Consider the following 20,480-nt stretch of genomic DNA (forward strand, 5'->3'; position numbering starts at 1 on the left):
GTGACTAGTTACTGCAAGTGAATAGCCCTGGTGTCGTGCCACTGCTCGAAGGTACATCAATCCATGATGCATTGAATGGAATTGCTTTCCAACAATCGGGTTTTGAAGCAAGCGAGCTGGAGCAGCACCTACAATACATGTGATGAGCTGAGTGTTGAACCACAGAGATATTATTATTAGATTGGACTGACCTTCAATAGGAAAATCAGGATCTCTTGTAAACTTTTCATCAGCATTCAAGGTTTCATCCAAGCTATCATCACTGTCATTCTCATCGTCTTCGACATTCTTGTCTTTTTGTCCAGACTCATTTACAGTGCTTGTCATCTCGGTTTCTGGAATCTCATCTTCCTCTAATTCCCAGTCCCCATCGGGATCTGCATGGGTTACTTGATGATGTTGATCATGGTCGTTTTGGCTGTCATTGTTGAGATCATGAGTAACATGGCGGATGACTTCTGGAGGAGGAGGATTTCGAGGTAAGAATTCGTGAGCTGATCTGTTCATTGGAGTGTGCGGATAGGTGTACATATGCTGAGAAGGGCTGCAGTAGAGATGTTGTGGTAAGGTCATCGCATTGTTGTGAGTAACATGGTTGGCCACTGGTTGAGGAGGAAGATAGTTTTGAGGCAAGAACTCAGAAGCTGCTACATTCATTTGAGTGTGTGGATAGGTGAACATAGGGTACGGATGTTGTTGAACAGGAAGGTTGGGTGCGTAGCTAGTCATGGGAGGATGAACTTCAACTGGTCCTTGATTAATGCTGAAAGGGATGGATGCGCAAGGTGACAAGGGAGGGGGGCCTTGATGGGGCCAAAGATTTGCTGGATAAGTCCCAACAAGTGGTGGGTAGACGGTGTGATTGGGAGAAATCACATTTCCCTGATAGGCTACTTGGTGATTTGCCAATGTAACTGGGTGAAAGCCAAAATTTGCGGGGTACTGATAAAATGGAGGTGCATTACTATCGGGGTTATTGTACGGACTTTCAGAAGCTGGATTGTGTTGGTGTCTGTGGGAAGATTCAGGCATGCTGGTTAGGTTGAAAGGCAGATAGTTTTGCTCACTCCTCCTTCTTGTGAGCAAGAGGGAGGAACTTATAACTTGTAAGTTTGCCTCTCACTTGTAAAATTCCTTGAGGAATAGTGTATGTGATTTCAATAAGTTTACTTGACCGCCCGCTTTATGTCAGCTTTATTTCATAGAAGTCTCGAGTGAGAGTTGATGAGAAGTCCGGCTCTCTGAGGTGTCAAAAGCTGTGAACAGACATGTGATAGTCAACAAAAGCGGGCGGTTGCAGGTTTTAAAGCGGGCTGGTTTTAGTAGTTCCCTAAAACAAAACAAAACAAAACAAAACAAATCATAACTTTTTAAAAAACTCAAAACTATCCAAAAATGACCAACAATCACATCGGTTCAGAAAACATCATCACCACTTCAAATCCATCACAGTATCATATTGGTACTCAATTAATTCATACTGCTTCATCACCAGATCAAAGTACAGGAGCAGTGATCCCATCCATCTCATTATCAACCACTTATCAACAAGATTCAATTGGAGTTCATAAAGGATTCGAATACACAAGATCATTAAATCCAAATCGATTAGCTTTAGAAACCTTAGTTTCATCTCTAGAAGGAGTCAATGAACTTATTCCAATCGAACCTAATGGATTACCATTACCATTGGGATTAGCTACTTCTTCTGGTTCAGCTGCTACAGCTACTGTGATTCAAGGATTAGTACCGAGTGGAGGTCATGTGATCGCGATGTCTGATGTCTATGGTGGTACTCATCGTTATTTAACTAAAGTAGCCACTCAATTCAATGTAGAAACTAGTTTTTTAGATTTATCTTCGACTCATGAACTTCATTCCATCGAATCAGTTTGTCAACAAATCCAAAAAACCATACGAAAAGATGGAAGCACCAAACTGATTTGGATCGAAAGTCCAAGTAATCCGACTCTAAGATTATCACCTATCCAATCGATTTCTAAACTAGCTAAACAAAATAACATAATCTTAGTTGTCGATAATACTTTCTTAAGTCCGATTTATCAACAACCGATTTTATTAGGATCAGATTTAGTGATTCATTCAGCTACTAAATATTTAAATGGTCATTCAGACGTTTTATTAGGTATCATCATTGGATCTAATCGAAAATTAATCAATCAACTTCGATTCTTACAAAACGCTCATGGTGCTGTTCCTTCCCCATTCGATTGTTGGTTAGCTCAAAGAGGTTTAAAAACCTTAGAAATCAGAATGTTAAGACATGGTGAAAATGCACTAAAGTTATCGAAATGGTTAAAGACTGTAGCATTAGAGAAATTAGGTTGGATTTCTAAACTCTCTTATCCTGGTTTAGGTACAAGTTCTACATTAGCTTGGAATCAATTACCAACCCAAACCCAAGAAAGCTTCGTCAAAGAAGGATATTCTATCCAACAAGGATTTCCATATGGAGGCATGATTAGTTTTTCCATGGCATCAGATCGATCAGAAATCTTTTTGAAAAATTGTGATTTGTTTACTTTAGCCGAAAGTTTAGGAGGAGTAGAATCTTTGGTAGAAGTACCGGCTAAGATGACTCATGCTGGTATTCCGATTGAACATCGTCAAAGATTAGGTATTGATGATGGTTTGATTAGACTTAGTGTTGGGATTGAAGATTGTCGTGATTTGATTAAAGATGTCAAACAGGCTTTAGGTAGAGCTGTTTTAGGTGAAACTGGTTGGAATGAATGGAAATTAAAAAATTCAAATCAATAGATCAGTTTAATTTTATCAAATTTAGTTTGGCTTTTCTTTTCTTTTATTATGGAAAATTAGAGATGGGTTTTTTTTGTTTCTTTTGATGTTGTTTGAAATTGTTTTGAGATTGATAGATAGGAAATGGGTTATTGTGTGTGTGGTGTATGTTATGTTTAGGGTTTTTTGAGAGCAGATATCTTTGTACGACGAAGTCTATAAGATGAAGAAATTTAAAATGTGAATTGTGATGTGTGTTGCTTTTTTCAATGATAAAAAGATTATATCGAGCGGTAATGAGATTCACAGCGAGAACTTGAGAATTAATTTGTTTTTTGAATTTCACTTTGAGTGTTTAGGTTTGAGTTTATTGAGCTATAAAGAGTGATAAGGTTCATAAGTGAAGTGTGTACTTGATTTTGTAAGACAATCACTTCATCACTATATCTTTCATCATTCCTTTTTTGTGTGTGCTCAAGGAAAAGAGTGAGTTGGCTTTCAATCACCAACTTGTAAAAACACTTCTGAGACTGGAGCTTCAGGATGATTGTCATTTGACTTCTTGGCCAGAATTGAGCCACTGAGACATGTTGGACGATTCACATTTATTCAAGCTCCGTATGAAATTCAACATGGAGTAGTAAACAATGTCTGTGATATCATCTACTCAGGTGTATATTTGAGGCAAGTGTCAGTGTTTCATTTGATTCCATGATTGACAATTGAAAGGAATGCATATAAGTTGATCTTGAGTTTTGAAAATGAATGAGATTTTAGACTCATCTGTTCTTTTGTGAGCTGTGTTTGAGTTGTTGAAGTGGAAGTGAAGGTTGTGGTGTGAAGTGGACATGGTGTTCGAGAAGATGATTGTACTAAGATCTCGCTTGATGTTAATTGCTAGAGAGAAAGGACTATTCTTTGAAAGTCGTATTTGCACACCGTCACTGTTCACCTCTATACCTCCTCTTCTTGCTCAAGACCAGTGGAGTGGGATAGATATAAACAACAACATTTGGAATTGATAGGAATACAAATTTGACTTCAATTGAAAATAATTTACACTCATTCCTTTGCTTTTTGTGACCTTAGAAATACTAAAAATATCTGAGATTCAATAATATATAAAGAGAATGATTTTAAAAACAAGATGATAAAACAGTTCAAAAAATATGAATCTTCACATAAATTGCGTAATTCAAGAAAACTCTTCAATCTCTGTGATTACTAAAATCTCAATCCCATTTTACCAGGTCACATGCAAGTTTTGCTAAATGAGTTTGTCTAGTTGGAATTCCAACACTTTTCATCATATTGAGCTCGTCTGACAGGATCTGAAAGTACATTGTATGCTTTTTGAAGCTGTTTGAATAGAGTGATGGATGATAAGTAATGATCTTGAAAATTTATGAAAAGTTAGAGGATACATACCTTTGCGTTAGACGATTCCGATTTCGAAAGTTTTTTATAAGATCTCTTGATCTCATCGTATTCTGCCCCTGATGTAAGGTTTAAAGTCTGTGATCAGAATCATGATATCAGTGCCCCAGTTCAATCACCTATTTTGATGACATGAAACCAAAGAGATACTAACCGCATAGTAGCCCTTATAATCTTTGAATGTCTTTATTTTTTGGGCAGGTGGTGGGCCCTCAGATTCAAAGGAAGTCTCCTGGAGTTCTGGAGTAGGAAGTCGACTTGCAGGATCTATGAATGGTGTTTGTGTATTTGACAAAAAAGTAAGTGATTCTGGTCTATATACTTTCTTTTTAAGGCTTTCAAACTTACCCGGATCATTTATTTTTGGATCAAATCTATCAGCTCCCATAATTCCTAAAGGTCCCCATCCTTCTTTTTCTAATCTATCAAGCATATCAAAATGATGTTTACTCATGATAAAATCATCACCATAAGATTCAGCACGTGCAAGATAAAAGTATATGGATAAGATGTGTGATCGATGAGAGATTGGAAGATTGTTTCTTCGATCAAATCTGAACCCGCCCATTTCGATTTTTTGTTCTTGAATGTAAGCTCTGAGATCAGATAGACCATCATCTTCAAATGTTTCATGTAAGGTCTAATAAACATCGAAAAAGAATTGAGTGTATCAAAGTGAGCAGAAAGTTGAAAGTCAAAACTGATCAAAAAGTAAATAAAATAAAAAATGAAACAAATCCTCACAGACAAATCGCATTGAATTTCACGTAATATCAATCGAAATGGACTTTCAAGGGACTCATCCGAGTCAGCCATAATCCTAGGTATCCATTTTAGAGCCTTATAAGTTTCTTTTGGCTCAGATCGTTTGCGAAGGACAGTCAAAAGCTTATTTTTCCTACGTTGAAGTTCTTTTGCGCGCTCCATGAGATATCTAAGTAAAAAGAAAATAAATTCCAGAGACCGATTCACATTTGAACTCTATTAGTTCTTTCCTCATCTTAAGATTCAGCGCAGGTTGAGGATCACTTACAACACCTCTCCATCGCGTCTGTCCATCTCCTTTGAGTGAGAGAGACTTAGTCGGTTTGCCGCTTGGTCAAAAGAGATCAGGGCTTCTTGGTAAGAGTGTTCAGCAAACTCAATCAGTCCTTTGACTCGGTAGCGATAATACTTATCAATTGATTCAGCTTGACGACTATGAAAGATGTAAATCCAAGAGAAGATTCAATGATTGATTATTGGAATATGTAAATTTATCTACCTCAGAGGCTCAAAATCAACTCACGGAAAGATTTCCTTGGCAGTTTGTACTTCACCCAAGTAAACCAAAGCTTCAGATTTCCACAAACGCCATTCCACTGGAAGCTGAACCTCTTGATCAGTTGTATTAGTGGCCGGTGATTGAAGATGAGTTCCATTGGACAACATGTTTTCCATAGTTTCAATCACTTCTAAAACTGTGGTCCAAGCAAGCTCTTTCTGTGCTGATTTGATAGTACTTATGGCTCGTTTGATTTCGTTGATACATGTAGTTAAAGTCTCGAGTTCATCATGAAGCCGATGAAGTTTAGCATCTGAATTTTTGGTAAGTTCAAAGATCTCCTTTCGAGCTTCTGTAGGTTGGAGTAATGATATTCTCATTCGGACTGCATGCAATACATCCTAGAAAGATAAAAATAACATCAGTTAAGCTAACGAGAATCGAATCAAAAGTAATGAAATCGTGAGATCAGATTAGAGTAAAAAAGCCCACCTCAGATTCAAGGGGTTCATGAGCTTTCTTACTAGATTTAGAAATTGCGTCAAGCCGAGCAGGATATTCGTCGGATGATAGATCAGGGATCACATTGATTTGTATGTCCGGTGATCTATTCGGCGCCGGGTTAAGATCCTCACTCGAATACCTTGAAAGAGCTTGCTTTGATTTTCCCTTACCCTTCTTATCAATAGGAATCCTACTAGAGCTTTGTAAGGGAGGACTGAATTGAGAAAGCGTGAGGGCCCTCTTAGGTCTTCCTCTTGGTTTTTGACTTGGGATTTGGGATAAGGCCGGATTAACCTTTGACCTTTTCCTACCCGTAATCGAACCACTAGCTTCTGAGAATTCATCCTGGTCAAGAAATGAGCGCTTTTGACCTCGCTTTGGTCTTAATCCAACAATAGCTTTAGGTTGTGGTGACGGTGGGGTATCTGATTGTGTCGGTTGGGTGTTGTTAGCTTGTGAAAGAGCCTGGGAAGCACGGGTAACTCGTGTATGTCGGAATGGATGTGCTGAAGCCTCAGTTTTCTTTGAAGATTTTTTGGGAGGCATTTTGATCAATGTACAAAAATGAATTTGAATGAGGAATCGAAAGATGGAAGTAATGAGGTTGTAGCTTGATGAGATATATAGGGGCTGAGGACATTTCAAGTAAAACGATAACCATGGTAGGTGAAGTTCAAGGCTTTCAAGGTCTGTTTTGGGGCCTTTTGTTTCCCATTTCCGTCATTACATTCAAACAATTGGAACTTGATGATTTCAAGTCAACCCAAGAAGTCTTCTGACGCCTGGCGAGATTTTTTCCTTAACCGGCTCTCACATCTAGACCGAAGCTTTTGTTCTTCCATATGGAAAATGATCTTTTGTTTTGCGCTACCGAGTGCCATTCTTCGAGACACCTTCCCCGCTGTCGAATCAACTCAGCCAACTCAAGGAAGCTGCACCGTGTGGCTTTCTTGATAGCTAAGGTGTAATTCCAAATATGCAAACAAACAAGATCAACATTAGACGATCAAAAGGGACACTTTTGAAAAAAGACGGCCATCCAAGAGAATTGAAAAGTGCACTTGAAGAGTGATGACAGACTTCTCAGAGTGTTTTGTTTCACTTTATCCTTCTTCTTCGCACATCCAGCTTTTCCCACTGAAAGGTCTGTATGACATTTTCACTCGCGAATTAGATTTTGATTTGTTGGCAAATAAATGCCATTTGCACTTAGATCTGTGTCATCATTTGATCTTATGTTCAACTGTCAATAATAATTAATGATAAATGAATTCAAAGCTTATAATGATATGTAGACAGATCCTCGCATACAATACATACTTATTTACCAACAATATATGAGGTTGATGCGTCTATGTGGTTTGGACTGACAAAAAAGAAAATACAGGAAAGAAATTGTACACAGAACCCATATTGCTATGCCATGTCTCTAAACGGTACTAAAACCATAGCCAAATGATGCATCCTGTCCAAGACGATGATCCACTTCGTTTACACCAGAAAAAAATTGTACGAGGATTCCAAAAGTAAGGAGTAGACCATCCACTAGATCCCTAGTCTGGACGGAGGGAGCTCAGTCTCACACTTTTGATCGTATTCCTGTCGCTTGGAAGGATCAGATAAAACATTGAAAGCTTCTTCAAGCTAGACAAAAAACAAACAAACGATGAGGATTTGTATACTAAATTCATGACGAAAAAGATCACATACCCTTATATGAAAGTAATCTGAATGACATGATCGTGCGCCCAATTTGTCATATCGGGTTCTCAACTCCCAGTAATCGACATGAGGACCAAGTCCGAGTGTCTAGAATCAGATTGATCATGTAAGTGTAAGATTTAAACTTCTTTATACGATACGCAAAGAGGAGCTGGAAAAGTGCGTACAGCATAATACCGCTTGTAATCGTAAAATGTCGGAAGTCGATCACCTTCAATTCGAGTGGACAACCGGGAGAAATTTGGAGTCGGAGGATGACTTGCGTGCAATGGTGAATCAGGTGAATCAGGTGATACAGGTGATAATTGACGACTATCGGGGTCTCGTAACGCACATCCAGCTTGTATCTCTTCACTCAGATGATCATAATTAATCAATCCCTTCGCTCCCCATCCTTCTCGATGTAATTTTTCAACAACTTTATAATTGTGGCGGGCTATGTGCAATTTTGAATGCGTTTCCTCTGAGCGAGCAAGATAAAGGTATGCGGCTATTACGCGTTGCTTGTACGCTTCAGAAACTTGGTTTCGTGAATGAAATCTGAATCCGGTCATCCTGTTTATCTCTTGAACTTCTTTGCGTATACAAACCATGTCTTGAGCCACATCGGAGGCTGTTTGTGCGCGAATGCTCTGTTTCACAGAAAAGATGAGAAATGGTTCAGCTACAATCGAGAGCCGACAGATAAAATCCAAGAGATATTCTAGGAAAACATGACCCACATGGCAATACAGCTTACACAAAGTCTCACGTAACCAAAGCCGCATGGGTAACTCGATAAGTCTCATGGGTTGATCTGTCATGTCACGTATCATTTTGAGTGCCAAACCTAAATGTGTGGGTTCATCTTCTGTATCGATTTCGGAGAGATGAAGTTCAAGCTTCTCTTCGAAGTCTCGAAGTTCATAGGCGCGAGTTATCAATTTCCTGAAGCAACGTTGACAACATGATGCAAATCAGAAGTATTAGATCGTTTGTGATTGCATTACAGACGAGGAAGATATGCCGTACCACAGCTCTTCTTCGAGTCGGTCGCTTTGCTGCCCGAAGTAATCACCGGAACCGTCCACCGCGAGGCTCAGATATTCGATGGCTTCTGAGTAATCTCGATCGGAAAATTCGATCAGACCTTCCACTCGATACCGATCGCGTCGATCAATCGAGTCCGAATCGGGAGTTAGGAGACTATGAAATAGATGACAAGTTAGAGAAAGTATCGCAGCTTGATGATTTCGAAAGGATGATTCTCGATTCAAATACACTCACGGATATAACCCTCTCGCATTGTGTACATCTCCCATCCACACAAGAGCCTCAACTTTCCACATCAGCCATTGATCTGGAAGTTCCACCCTGCCAGCATATTGGTTTTGGGGAGGAGAACGATCAGGCTTCCAGGACTCTAGCCACTCCTCTACATCTGTGATCACTTCTACAACTGAGCTCCAAAGCATCACTCTGTGCGCCCGTCTGACTGTCTTGTGCGCTCGATCAATCTTTTCTATGCGCTTTCTCCAGCACTTCACGTATTCATCAAGTTCATGATCCTCAGGGATAAAGAGTGCGTGTTCGGGGTCCATGACGATTTGAAGTGCCTCTTGAGCCTCGTCGGGAAGGAGCTGGGACAAGTGGCTTCGGACTTGATTAAAGATTTCCTAAGCCATTCATACCAATCAGTGAACATAACGAGGATGAAAAGAGAGGAATATGATTGGTGAGCAGGTTTAGGACCATGGAGCTTACGAAGTGTTCCCGATATTCATCCGCCTTGAGAGCAGCTCGAAGGGATACATCGGCAGTAGAAGCATTTTCATCGGATCTTAAATCGGGCATCTCATCCGGTGACCTATTCGAAGCACGATTCTGCACCGGACTCATTCTTTGTTCCAGACTTGAGGAACTTCGAAGAGGTTGCTTTGCTTTCCCCTTTCCTTTTCTGTTGGTAGGCATTCTACCAGAGTTTCGCAAGTCACTTGATGAACTTGAAAGCGCCTGCTTTGCTTTTCCCTTACCCTTCCTATCAGTAATAATTCTAGCGGAGTCTTGCGAGGGAGGGCTGATTTGAGAATCTTTCGGAACCTTCCTAGGTCTTCCTCTTGGTTTTCGAATTGGGATCTGGGATGAGGCCGGATCGATCTTCGACCTTTTCCTAGCCGTATTTGAGCCGCTAGATTCTGAAGGTTCGTCATCAGGTGAACGCTTCTGACCTGACTTTGTTAGTCCTCTTAATTGGGGTTTGATAAAAGCTTGGCCTGGTGGTGGGGGACTTAGTTCAGTTTGTTGGCTATTGGAAGTTTGTGAAAGAAGCTGAGAACCAGCTTGAAAAACACGGGGAACCCGTTGGCCTGGTGGTGGTGGTGCGCTTGTTCCAGTCTTTTGGGTGTTGCTAGTTTGTGAAACAACCTGGGAATTAGTCTGGAGACCATCGGGAACTCCTCGACCTGGTGGCGGCGGTGGACTTGGTCCAGTTGGCTGACTGTCGGTAGTTTGTGAAGGAACATGGTATGGAGCCGGAAAGGTATCCCAGAAAACACGGGGAACTCCTTGGCCTGAGGGTGATGGAGGGCTTTGCCCAGTTCTCTGGCTGTTGGTAGTTGATAAAAAGACCTGAGAATTAGTCTGGAAAGCACGGGGAGCTCGTTGGCCAGCCGGTGGTGGACTTAGTTCAGCTTGCTGGCTGTCGTTGGTTTGTGAAAGGACCTGGGAAGCCGACCGGGAAGCCGCCTGACGAGCACGAGGAGCTCGTTGACCTGGAGGTGGAGGTAAACTCGGTTCAGCTTGCTGGCTGTTGTCAGTTTGTGAAGCAACCTGAGAAGCAGCCCGAGAAGCCGCTTGAGAAGCACGGGTCACTCGTGTATGTCGGATGGGATGTGCTACAGGCGCAACAGGTGCCTTTTTCTGTGAGGGTTTTTTGGGAGGCATCTGAACGATGAAACAAGATGACGATATGAGAAATTGAAGGGTTGAAGGTTGAACACCAGTGAGGTTGTAGTTGGAAGTAACAGAAATTCTGGAATGATTGAAGGTGAAGGCTTAAACCCGGCTTCTCTTTGTCCTCAAGCTTGAGGTTTGCATCTACAACAATAAGCCTTTTGGCTCCCATTTCCGTCAAGAATTCATATTTACGCATCTTGATATTTTCGACATCTCGGCGCGATTGGTTTTCCATTCAACCTCAAGTCTTTCCTTTATCGGCCTCTCCAAAAGGCAGCAGTTTTTGTAAAGCTCAGTGAGATTCCTCCTCTTCAGCCGAATCATGCTCGGCAGAGAATTTCTTCATCTCCCCGCTGCTGAAGAGTGTAGATCACCGGATAAGGATAGCGCATAAAACATGGCGTATAATTTTGAAGCCAGAGTCAAGTGGACTCATTGATGGTTTTAGGAAAATTATCCAGTGTAACACCAGCTTAGCTCATGTTGAAAATTCCATGATAACTTGAGAGCATTACTTGGATTGAATCGGTCATCATACTCTCAAAAACTCCTCACGGCGATGTAGGCTGCGTTACCTTTTATTGTTTCTGGTGATTGCTATAATCGTCAAAATACCCTTCGGGCTTGCCTTTTAAGGCTTTCCATCCAGAAATGGGCTTGCTTTCGAAAACTCTTCGTTTCTCTTGATCTCGGAGCAACTGACTAAAGCTGACTCGACTTCACTGCCCTGGGTCGATAAAACCTTTTTGCAAGGCTCTCGATAAATTAGCATCGAGATAGTGAGCATGGAAGGCAGATCGGAAACCAGCATCGAATGCTACACCGATCGATTCAGATGCACAACGAAGTTTTGTTTGAGGGAACAAGAAGCAAAGTATGTATTCGGTAAAACGCGTTGAGAGAAGATTAAAGCGAGATTGTTGAAGTGAGTTTGAGAAAGAAACTCGCAAGAGCTGGTCATGCAAAAAGCGAGTACGAGAGAAACCCGTCGGGTAAGATGAACCGAATCACTTTTACCTAACTCGGGCCAAGGGCATTAGCAGTGACGGGGTGTGAGGCGTTGTTGCGACGTCATGATGGCGCTTCACGCTACGTTGCTGCGACAAAGTTTCGCTCACGGTATCAAGTTTGAGCTTGATGGGAAACCGAGTTAAGCCGAAAGAACAGCTTCCCCCTCAAATGGTGAAGTTGTAGTGCATACATGGTGAAAAGATTTAAAAATTTATAGTCAACTTATCACTTTATCATTCTCATCATATCGCCATATCATTATAGAAGTTCAATAATAATAAATCATCAGCATTGTTAAAAAGGAATCTCATCGAATGGAATCAGGAATCCCTCAAACCAACCTCAATTCTTCGGATGACTACAAGTCTCAAAATACTAGTCAATCAAATCAGAAACTAGGACTCCTGACCTTGACTCGAGATCAAATTAAAGCTCGTATAGCAAATGGAGATGTGCTGTTCGTCATCATAACTTAATCATCGATCTTTCTATCCACTCTGATTTCAATTAAAAGCTTGAGATTCAAACACAAACTGATCGAATGTCCAATGTATCCTGATCGGTGGTTTTTAGTGTGCTTCATAAATCTTATGTCTATAAGCTAAACTCATGGCTCAAAAAACACCCTGGTGGTGACATGGCAATTTTGCATTTTGTAGGACGTGATGCGACTGATGAAATTGAAGCTTATCATCCAGACAAAGTTCTCGATCAAATGAAATCTTTCATTATTGGAAAAGTTTCACTCCAGGATTGGAATGACACAGAGGACGGTCAAGGATGGAAACCGTTGAATCCTCCGATCCAAGTTGGATTATGGCCTATGCCTGTAACTCGATCTAGACCGATCGCCCGTTCCGATTCTAGTATTGATGGTCATGATCTCGATTCTGGATATGCTACGGCGGATGCAGACTCGAGTCATGATACCAAAGACACTTCATCCGTTGAGATGAGCTCACCAAAAGAGTCAATTCGGAGGCGCGTTAAATCTAAACCGAGTCCCACATCAAGCCAATCACGAACCCAACACGACACAAGCACAATTCCCAGTGAAAGATTGGAATTGACCATGTCAGAAAAGCTACAAGCTCTGGAACCGACCTTTCATAATGATCAGGAAAATCTTATTGGAAGCAAGTATGATGTGTCACCAATCCGTCAACAACACCTATCACGCTCCTACCGCCGTCTACATCAACAAATTCGCTCAGCTGGTCTTTATAATCCTCCTCGATTCTGTTATGGCTATGGTCCTGATCTTTTACGATTCACGATTCTTTTCGCAATCTTCTTCATCACGAGCCCATTTTACCCTCTCCTAAATTCTAGCATTTCATCATTCATGGGCACCCTACCAGACGAACCGAAAAACCCATCTATACTTCAGCATCTGATCTCTTCAATCTTTTTGGGACTTTGGTGGCATCAAACTACATTTGTGGCTCATGATGCTGGTCACTCTGATATCACAGGTGATTGGAAAACAGATCGATTCTTAGGAATTCTCTTTGGAGTTTTCTTTAATGGGATCAGCCTTGGATGGTGGTGTGATGTGAGACGAATCTGATCTATAATCTCCTTATCTAGATGGCCTAATCAGATCAAACTGACCTTTTCTTCTACCTGTGATCCTAGAATCATGATATTCATCATCTAGTCACCAATCATCCAGAACACGATCCAGACATTCAACATTTACCATTCTTTGCAATCTCTTCTAAATTCTTTAATTCATTAAAATCAACTTATTATAAGCGAAGTTTGAAATTCGATGGATTTGCTTCCAAAATGGTTCAACATCAACATAAACTTTATTATATAGTGATGATGTTTGGAAGGTTTAATTTGTTTTTTAATTCGTATTGTTTTTTAGCTAATTCTAAAAAACAAAACCAATTTAGGTCTTTAGAAAGTGAGGATTTCCTTTTTTCCTCCTTTTTTTGTTTATCACCTTGTGATCTTCATTAATCATTGTCTGTTTCCTTCTGTAGTCTTTGCCATCATGGGGTTTTGGACGTGTTTTGGTACTCTTATCTATCTTCTGCCGACCTACCCGGTTAGGCTCATGTATATCCTAGTTAGCTTTGCAGTCACGAGCCCATTACATGTTCAAGTATGTTGTGTGAAACCTCTTACTCAGCCTGATTCAGTCAACTGACCTTTCCTTTTCTCTTTTGGTGTTCATCACAGATCGTTCTTTCACACTTTGCCCAATCGACCGAAGACCTAGGCCTGAATGAATCTTTCGCACACCGACAAATCCGAACGACCATGGACGTTAGTTGTCCATCCTACCTAGATTTCTTACACGGAGGATTACAAAGACAAGTGACCCATCATTTGTTTCCAAGATTACCACGTCATAACCTGAGAAAAGTTACAGAAGAGTATGTGAAACCTTGGTGTGAGTATGAAGGATTAAAGTATGATAGTTTTGAGTTTGGTACAGGCAATTTAAGAGTCTTGAGTGTTTTGAAAGATGTAGCTGATCAATGTAAAGTTTTAAGTCTTGTGGCTAAATCTCAAGCTCGTGGTGAACTTCATTAGTAGCGAAACAGAAAAAAAGTTGGATTTTTTTAATTCAATTCTTGCTCTCAATATGAATTTTTTTTGCTTTTTTTTCTTTTTGTTGTAGGTTTCCTTTAAAATCTTTATCGAAATGATATTTATGTCTCACATGAACTAAATTGTGATGATGATGAAATTCTACCAGAAATTCAAAAGTTGTGAATCAACAAGATCACCAAGTCAATTTTCTCATTGTACCTAAATCAAATAGGTTTTGTTTTGATCAACAGAAAAGTATGTTTCATAGCCATCAGTGGCATCTCATTTTACTTATATCCCTTTCACATCTTGTTTTATCTTCTTACATAGTTGGTCACATTAAGATGAGTTTAGATGATCAATCCATAGTAAGATCTGACTACAGGTTTCTTTGGTGTCCTTGTTTGTTTCTTTTGATATGATTTCTTGTTTTGACATGTTAAGGATCCAATTTTTCCATTGATACATCTTGATCACTGAGTTGAATAGATCATGTTTTGAGGAATGTTTCAAATTAAATTAAAAACATCAAAAAACTGGTCCATTTCATATAGCACACATACAATTCTTTAGTAAAAATGTTAAAGCTGAATTTTCTAAACTTATTTAAAAAGAAATTCCTCATTGAAACTCTGTTTTTTATAAAAATGATCAATCAAACTTCAGACTGTAAAGGTCAGTTACTTTTTATATGAAACTTAATTTCATCAACTTCATCAATTTCATCAATTTCAAACTTTGCGTCACATTGCCAAAAAAAAATCAACAAAAACCAAAATCTAATCAAAAAATCAAAAAAAAAGTAGAAAAAAAGAAGAAAAATGGAAATTTAAAAGGTTCTTCAACTTGAACCACGATTTTTTCGATTTTAAAAACCAAACTCATCCATCCAAAAGAAAAAAAAACCTTTTCTTCCAAATAACCTTTTTTGGGGGATATGAAATCTATTTATTTGAAAAATCGTATAATCCAAAAAAAGCAATTCCAACGAGGTTTTCAAGAATACTTATATATATAAGAGCATATGAAAGATTTCAAGTAACAGGATCTGAATTGATCAGATACCTGAAAGAAATGAATCGTGATTGATTTAGTCTTTTAAAACAGACTGAAACAAACATAAAAGGTTGTCCATCATGAAATCCCAAAAAAAAAGAAATGTCTTTATCCAGTTTTGAAGTGGTAAGAAGTGTGTCCGCAAGATTTACAATGATATGGTGTTTATTGAATTTCTTTGAATGGTTTTGGATTTACATCACAATGGCTGGTTCGGTGATTGAAGCTGAGATAGATTTGTGAGGTAAAACTATACCAAAGAAAATTGGTAAGTAAATGAAAAAATGAAGGAAGATTGAAGATCTGTGTTTGATGATGAATCTTACCTGATGCTCCATTCACGAGTAATTCGTCTTTGATATTCACATCTTCACCTAAGACGGTCGTATTATCACAACGAACCCATCTACCAACAGTTGAATTCCAACCAATACTATAAAAAAAGGAAACCGCAAAGATAAGTAAGAAGATTTACCAAACAGTCTTTAATCAAGATCAAAACTTACATTGAACTTTTAACCCAAGAATGATCTTTAACTCTTGCACCTTCCATGATCACACATCGTTGAAGTCTAACCCCTTTTCCAATCACACACCTTGGCCCAATGACCACATTAGGACCGATGATAGCCGTCGGATCGATAATAGCCGTTGGATCAACTAACACATTCCCACCGCTGATCCATTTCTTCTGATGATGATCTTGAACTTGTTCATCATCAATAGAAGTTAAATAACTAAGATAAAGACAAGTACCAGTGATGAAATCTTTAGGTTGACCGATATCCATCCAAAACCCATTTAAATCCATACAATGTAACTCTGAATCTCGAACCATTGCAGGAAAGGTTTCTTTTTCAATCGAAGTAGGTTGGAGTTGAATTCGATTTAAGACTTTTGGATTAAAGATATAAATACCTGCATTGATTCGGTTTCCTACAAAGCTTTGAGGTTTTTCGACAAACCGATCGATGGCTGAACTATTGGGGATTTGAACTACTACTCCATATTTCGAGGGTTCATCTACTTTGGTCACCATGATTGTTCCTTCTTTACCGTGGGCTTGATGGAAATCGGCTAATTGTTTTAATGGATATGTGCATGTTACATCTGAGTTTAGTACAAAGAATGGTGAATCATCTTTTCCTAGGATCTCTCTTGCTAAAGCAAGTGGTCCAGCTATCATATATCATAAGAAAAGAAAAAAGGGGCATGTAAGTTTGTTGGGTTTTTTTGTTTGGGATGATTTATCAAGGGGATTAGCTGACCGGTATCAAGTGGTTCAGTTTCTACACTAAAAGTGATCCTGATTCCATACTTCTCTTCAGTATCTTTTAAAACAGCTACCATCACTTCAGGTCTATAATTAACAGCCAATACGATTTCCTTTACACCAGCCTATGTACCAGAAAAAGAAAACCAAAAAAAGTCAATTAAAAAGTTGATGAGATTCAGAAGTTGAAAGTTAAAAACTTAACTGCCACTAAAGCTTCGATTTGATGAACGATCATGGGTTTATTACAAAACTCTACTAAAGGTTTAGGTAAAGTTAAAGTTAATGGTCTTAGTCTTGTACCAAAACCGCCTACTAGAATGATAGCCTTCATGATGAGTTTGTAAAAAGTCAAGAATTGATGAAAGTGAATCTGATTCGAATGTCAATGAGGTTGCAACTTGCAAGTGGAAGTGAAGTTGAAGGAAGTTGAGAATTTTGAATTTGGAAGTATTACTATTGGTTTTAAGTATTTAATATTTTGGGTGTAATGGTAATGGTAATGGACATGGACATGGCAATGGTAATCAGACTGAAATCTAAACTCAGCAAATCAACAATTCACCAACTCAACATTCAATCTAATGCCATCTTCATCATCATCATCAACCAAAAGAAAAACCAAAGTTGATCAGACTCAAGAAAGACAATCTAAACGTCAAAAACCACTTTCTCAACATGATTTCTTTCAAGCTTTTTCAATTCAATCGACTACTTCTACTGCTAAACCCACTCAATCATCAACTCATCATGATCACATTGACCTTTTATCTGATGATGAAGATGACAAGAGACCTTTCAAACCAGTTTCAGATTCATTTAAAACATCCAATTCTAGATCAACTTCTAATCACATCAAAACATCTCATTTCACTGCTTCATCTTCAAAAACCATATCAACAACCAAATCATCAAAACAACCTATTACTACTACTATAGGTAAACAGTTTCATCAATCTTAATAAAACTGTGAAGAAATTCCAATCAAACTGATCAAATCATGTGTCAATTCGTTTCACAGAACCTGAAACATCTCTATGGTCTGAAAAATATACACCAAAGAAACCATCAGAACTAGCTATCCATCCTAAAAAAACAGAACTCATTCAAGGTTGGTTAAAAGAAGCACTCACCGGTTCAACTTCGATTCGAAAGTATCGAAGGTTACTCATCTTAGGTGGTCCAGCAGGGTCTGGAAAAAGTGCTATTATCAGATCTCTTGCTGCACAACCCTCTGAACTTCAATCAGATCGAAAACCAACACCTACACTCAATCGGAATGGAAAATCTAAAGCTAAGACTGATGTTGAGATTCAACCCATCGGATATCAAATCTTGGAATGGCAAGAGGGTGGTGGTGATCCAACTTGTAAGAAATCATGCTTTTAAAACAATTTCGATAATTTCTTGGATTTAAGATTGGGATGGTACTGATTGAGAATTGGTGGGATTGGATTCATTAGCTTTGAATTTCTCAAGGTTATCTGAGTTTCCAATTTGGCTAATGAGAGCGAGTTATGGACCAACCCTTTTATTTGACGATCCTCAAGACACTACTCAAAACCCTACACCTCTCGAGTCTAGTAACAATCTCAAAGCTTCACAATCATCAATCTCCTCTCAAAGCACACCAACACGCAAGTTACTCTTGGTAGACGAATTACCGAATTTACATCACGATCAAACTCTTTCAGCTTTTTGTGAAGCGCTTAAGCTTCATTTGAATAGTACGAGATCATCAACTCCACCTTTGGTGGTGATTATCTCGGATACGACTGTAAGGCCAGGTGAAGAAGGAGCCGATAATGTGTTATCTAATCAAGCTCAATTTGGTCAAAGAGGAGGAAGATTTAATTCAGAAGAAAAAGGAATGAGTGTAAGAAGTTTGATTTCACAAGATATCTTAGAACATCCATCATGTAGTTTTATTAAATTGAATTCAGTCAACAAGACGATGATGAAGAAAATGTTAAATCGGGTTTTGGAAATAGAAGAAGAAGGGGTTGTAGGGATTCCGAAACGAAAGAAACTTGGGCTGAAAGAATTGGATGAGATCATTGGGATCTCTAATGGTGATATTCGATCGGCATTTAATAATCTTCAATTCATGGTCCAACTTCCTGGTCTGGGGAAACCGTATGGGAGTAGTAGTAGTAAGTTCAAAGTTCTGGATCAAGATGATGGTTTAAAGAATCGTGGAAAGAAAGTAGAAAGGTAATCCGATTCCTTTTTTTCTATTATTCAAAAGTGTAATGTGACTGATGTGTTTTTTTGTTGGGATGAGGGTTTAGTCTTTTAGGTTCACGTGAATCGTCACTTGTTCTTTTTCATGGATTAGGAAAAGTTTTGTATAACAAACGTATGGGTGTTCATAACTTCTTTGGAAAATTTGTTCATCATTTTTTAAGATAGGTTTCTTTTTATCAATTTTTTTTCTTTAGGATGGGGAGATGATCCAGTAGAAGATTTAAAGGATAAACGATTCAGACCTACTAAACCGGAAGATGTACCGGATTTTTTACACGAGTTTTCAAGACGACAATTAAAGACGGATATTGAAGTCAGTAGTTTAGATGATTCTTATATACTATCTTTGGATTTGGATTGATTGATTGAAATAATGAAATTCGGATTGGTGTTTTTTCTTTGTGGGGGGGTTTTGGGTAGGCTTTGTATTCAGAAAATGGAATGAGTCTTGATTATTTTATGGGTTATTTGTTTCAAAATTATTTAGGATTCGTTAATGAGATCGAAGAAGTAGAAGTCTTGATGGAATATATGAGTTTTTCAAATTCAGAAATTAATTTAAGTTTTGATAATGTAAGTTTTTGAAAAACATTCACTATAAAATCAAAACAGAAGTGGGTATTTTAGGGAAATCATTGAAGATCTAAAGTTTTTTGAAACGTTTTTTCTTTTCTTGTGTGTGTGTGTGTTTACAGTGGAACCAAAAACCGATTAGTTTATTCTATCAATTTCATATAACGATCCGAGGGATTTTGATTGGATTACCAACACCTGTGAAACGTAAACAAGGGAAAGAACAATCTAGGTTTAAGAAATCAGAAGAATGGGATCAAGTTAGAAAGTTAAATGAGAATTCAAAACAATTAGAATCGTTTAAAGATTTTGAAATCAGTTTAAGAAATCAATCTGAAGGAAATCGAAATGGATTGGTTGAAAGTGAGGGGTTAGGTAGGGTAGAACTTGATGAGGATCTTGGGTGTTTTTCTTGTACGTCTTTTGGTTTTTTTTTCAGCGAAACTTGGATGGAGAATTAGAGAGACTGATGAGAAAGGTGTTTTTGGGCGGTTGGGTTTGGGTTTGGACAGTGTTGAATGTTTCGAAAGATGTTTTGGCAACTGAGTATGGACCATACATTGGACTAATCAACAAATCCAAACCTGATTCAAATACAAGTAACCAACTCACTTTTTTTGGTACCTCCATTTTTTTTTGGTATAGAAACTGATGGATGTCAAAAAATTGGGTTTTGTAGTTCGAAGGTATCCGATTATTGAAAAATTAACGACTTTTAAAACTTGTTCGAATCAAGTTTATGATTTGTTGTCTGATGATGATGAAAATGAAAATCAAGAAGAGACAGAAGAAGAGATGGGGTGGGAGAAAAGGAAGATCGGGATGGGGTTGGTTCAGAGTGGTGGGGCGGATGGAGGGGGTGTTAAAAGGTTTTGGTTTGAGGATGAGGATGAGATTGAAGATTGATATACTCAACTAAGAGAAAGTTGAAAAAATTGGCTTGGGGTTGGGGTTTCTTTTTGGGATGTTTGGTGGGATTTGAGTGATGGATTCAAGGGTTTGGAAAGGTTTTCCTTTTTTTTTTTGGTTGATCTTTAGATTGTAGGTTTGAAATATATTGTTGTATATTGAATTTGGTTTGTAGGTAGGACATTGGTTTTGGTTTTTTGAATGGATTTTAGAAAACTCTTTTTAATCTTACTTTTGTTC

At 38.6% G+C, this 20,480-nt stretch overlaps 7 protein-coding genes across 7 annotated transcripts; 3 read left to right on the top strand and 4 right to left on the bottom strand.

Annotated features, from left to right (window-relative positions):
• Window positions 1-205: 205 nt before the first annotated feature.
• Window positions 206-1,032, bottom strand: MELLADRAFT_112109 (uncharacterized protein; the record flags this gene model as incomplete). Its single annotated transcript, XM_007416514.1, has 2 exons — window positions 206-222; window positions 264-1,032. 2 exons carry the CDS (start codon window positions 1,030-1,032, stop codon window positions 206-208), a joined length of 786 nt encoding a protein of 261 aa, XP_007416576.1.
• A 363-nt stretch (window positions 1,033-1,395) lies between these two features.
• Window positions 1,396-2,781, top strand: MELLADRAFT_50508 (uncharacterized protein; the record flags this gene model as incomplete). The annotated part of the gene is made up of 2 exons (XM_007416499.1): window positions 1,396-2,377; window positions 2,426-2,781. 2 exons carry the CDS (start codon window positions 1,396-1,398, stop codon window positions 2,779-2,781), a joined length of 1,338 nt encoding a protein of 445 aa, XP_007416561.1.
• A 1,211-nt stretch (window positions 2,782-3,992) lies between these two features.
• On the bottom strand, window positions 3,993-6,511 carry MELLADRAFT_68057 (uncharacterized protein; the record flags this gene model as incomplete). The annotated part of the gene is made up of 8 exons (XM_007416513.1): window positions 3,993-4,091; window positions 4,189-4,275; window positions 4,352-4,464; window positions 4,546-4,837; window positions 4,942-5,131; window positions 5,231-5,395; window positions 5,486-5,862; window positions 5,954-6,511. The coding sequence occupies 8 exons, from the start codon at window positions 6,509-6,511 to the stop codon at window positions 3,993-3,995; spliced, it is 1,881 nt and encodes a 626-aa protein (XP_007416575.1).
• A 253-nt stretch (window positions 6,512-6,764) lies between these two features.
• MELLADRAFT_112112 (uncharacterized protein) lies at window positions 6,765-10,609 on the bottom strand (the record flags this gene model as incomplete). Its single annotated transcript, XM_007416512.1, has 8 exons — window positions 6,765-6,922; window positions 7,046-7,111; window positions 7,549-7,609; window positions 7,676-7,774; window positions 7,855-8,614; window positions 8,699-8,872; window positions 8,954-9,342; window positions 9,431-10,609. The coding sequence occupies 8 exons, from the start codon at window positions 10,607-10,609 to the stop codon at window positions 6,765-6,767; spliced, it is 2,886 nt and encodes a 961-aa protein (XP_007416574.1).
• Window positions 10,610-11,946: 1,337 nt separating this feature from the next.
• On the top strand, window positions 11,947-14,368 carry MELLADRAFT_118135 (uncharacterized protein; the record flags this gene model as incomplete). The annotated part of the gene is made up of 5 exons (XM_007416500.1): window positions 11,947-12,089; window positions 12,965-13,187; window positions 13,271-13,547; window positions 13,627-13,748; window positions 13,826-14,368. 5 exons carry the CDS (start codon window positions 11,947-11,949, stop codon window positions 14,180-14,182), a joined length of 1,122 nt encoding a protein of 373 aa, XP_007416562.1.
• Window positions 14,369-15,432: 1,064 nt separating this feature from the next.
• MELLADRAFT_112114 (uncharacterized protein) lies at window positions 15,433-16,845 on the bottom strand (the record flags this gene model as incomplete). The annotated part of the gene is made up of 5 exons (XM_007416511.1): window positions 15,433-15,488; window positions 15,565-15,671; window positions 15,745-16,417; window positions 16,507-16,636; window positions 16,717-16,845. 5 exons carry the CDS (start codon window positions 16,843-16,845, stop codon window positions 15,433-15,435), a joined length of 1,095 nt encoding a protein of 364 aa, XP_007416573.1.
• A 250-nt stretch (window positions 16,846-17,095) lies between these two features.
• MELLADRAFT_93839 (uncharacterized protein) lies at window positions 17,096-19,877 on the top strand (the record flags this gene model as incomplete). The annotated part of the gene is made up of 8 exons (XM_007416501.1): window positions 17,096-17,450; window positions 17,533-17,880; window positions 17,975-18,725; window positions 18,803-18,876; window positions 18,953-19,071; window positions 19,179-19,331; window positions 19,454-19,706; window positions 19,771-19,877. The coding sequence occupies 8 exons, from the start codon at window positions 17,096-17,098 to the stop codon at window positions 19,875-19,877; spliced, it is 2,160 nt and encodes a 719-aa protein (XP_007416563.1).
• Between the last annotated feature and the right edge of the window lie 603 nt (window positions 19,878-20,480).

This window comes from Melampsora larici-populina (assembly GCF_000204055.1).
Source record: "Melampsora larici-populina 98AG31 unplaced genomic scaffold MELLAscaffold_61, whole genome shotgun sequence".
Classification (NCBI taxonomy): domain Eukaryota; kingdom Fungi; phylum Basidiomycota; class Pucciniomycetes; order Pucciniales; family Melampsoraceae; genus Melampsora; species Melampsora laricis-populina.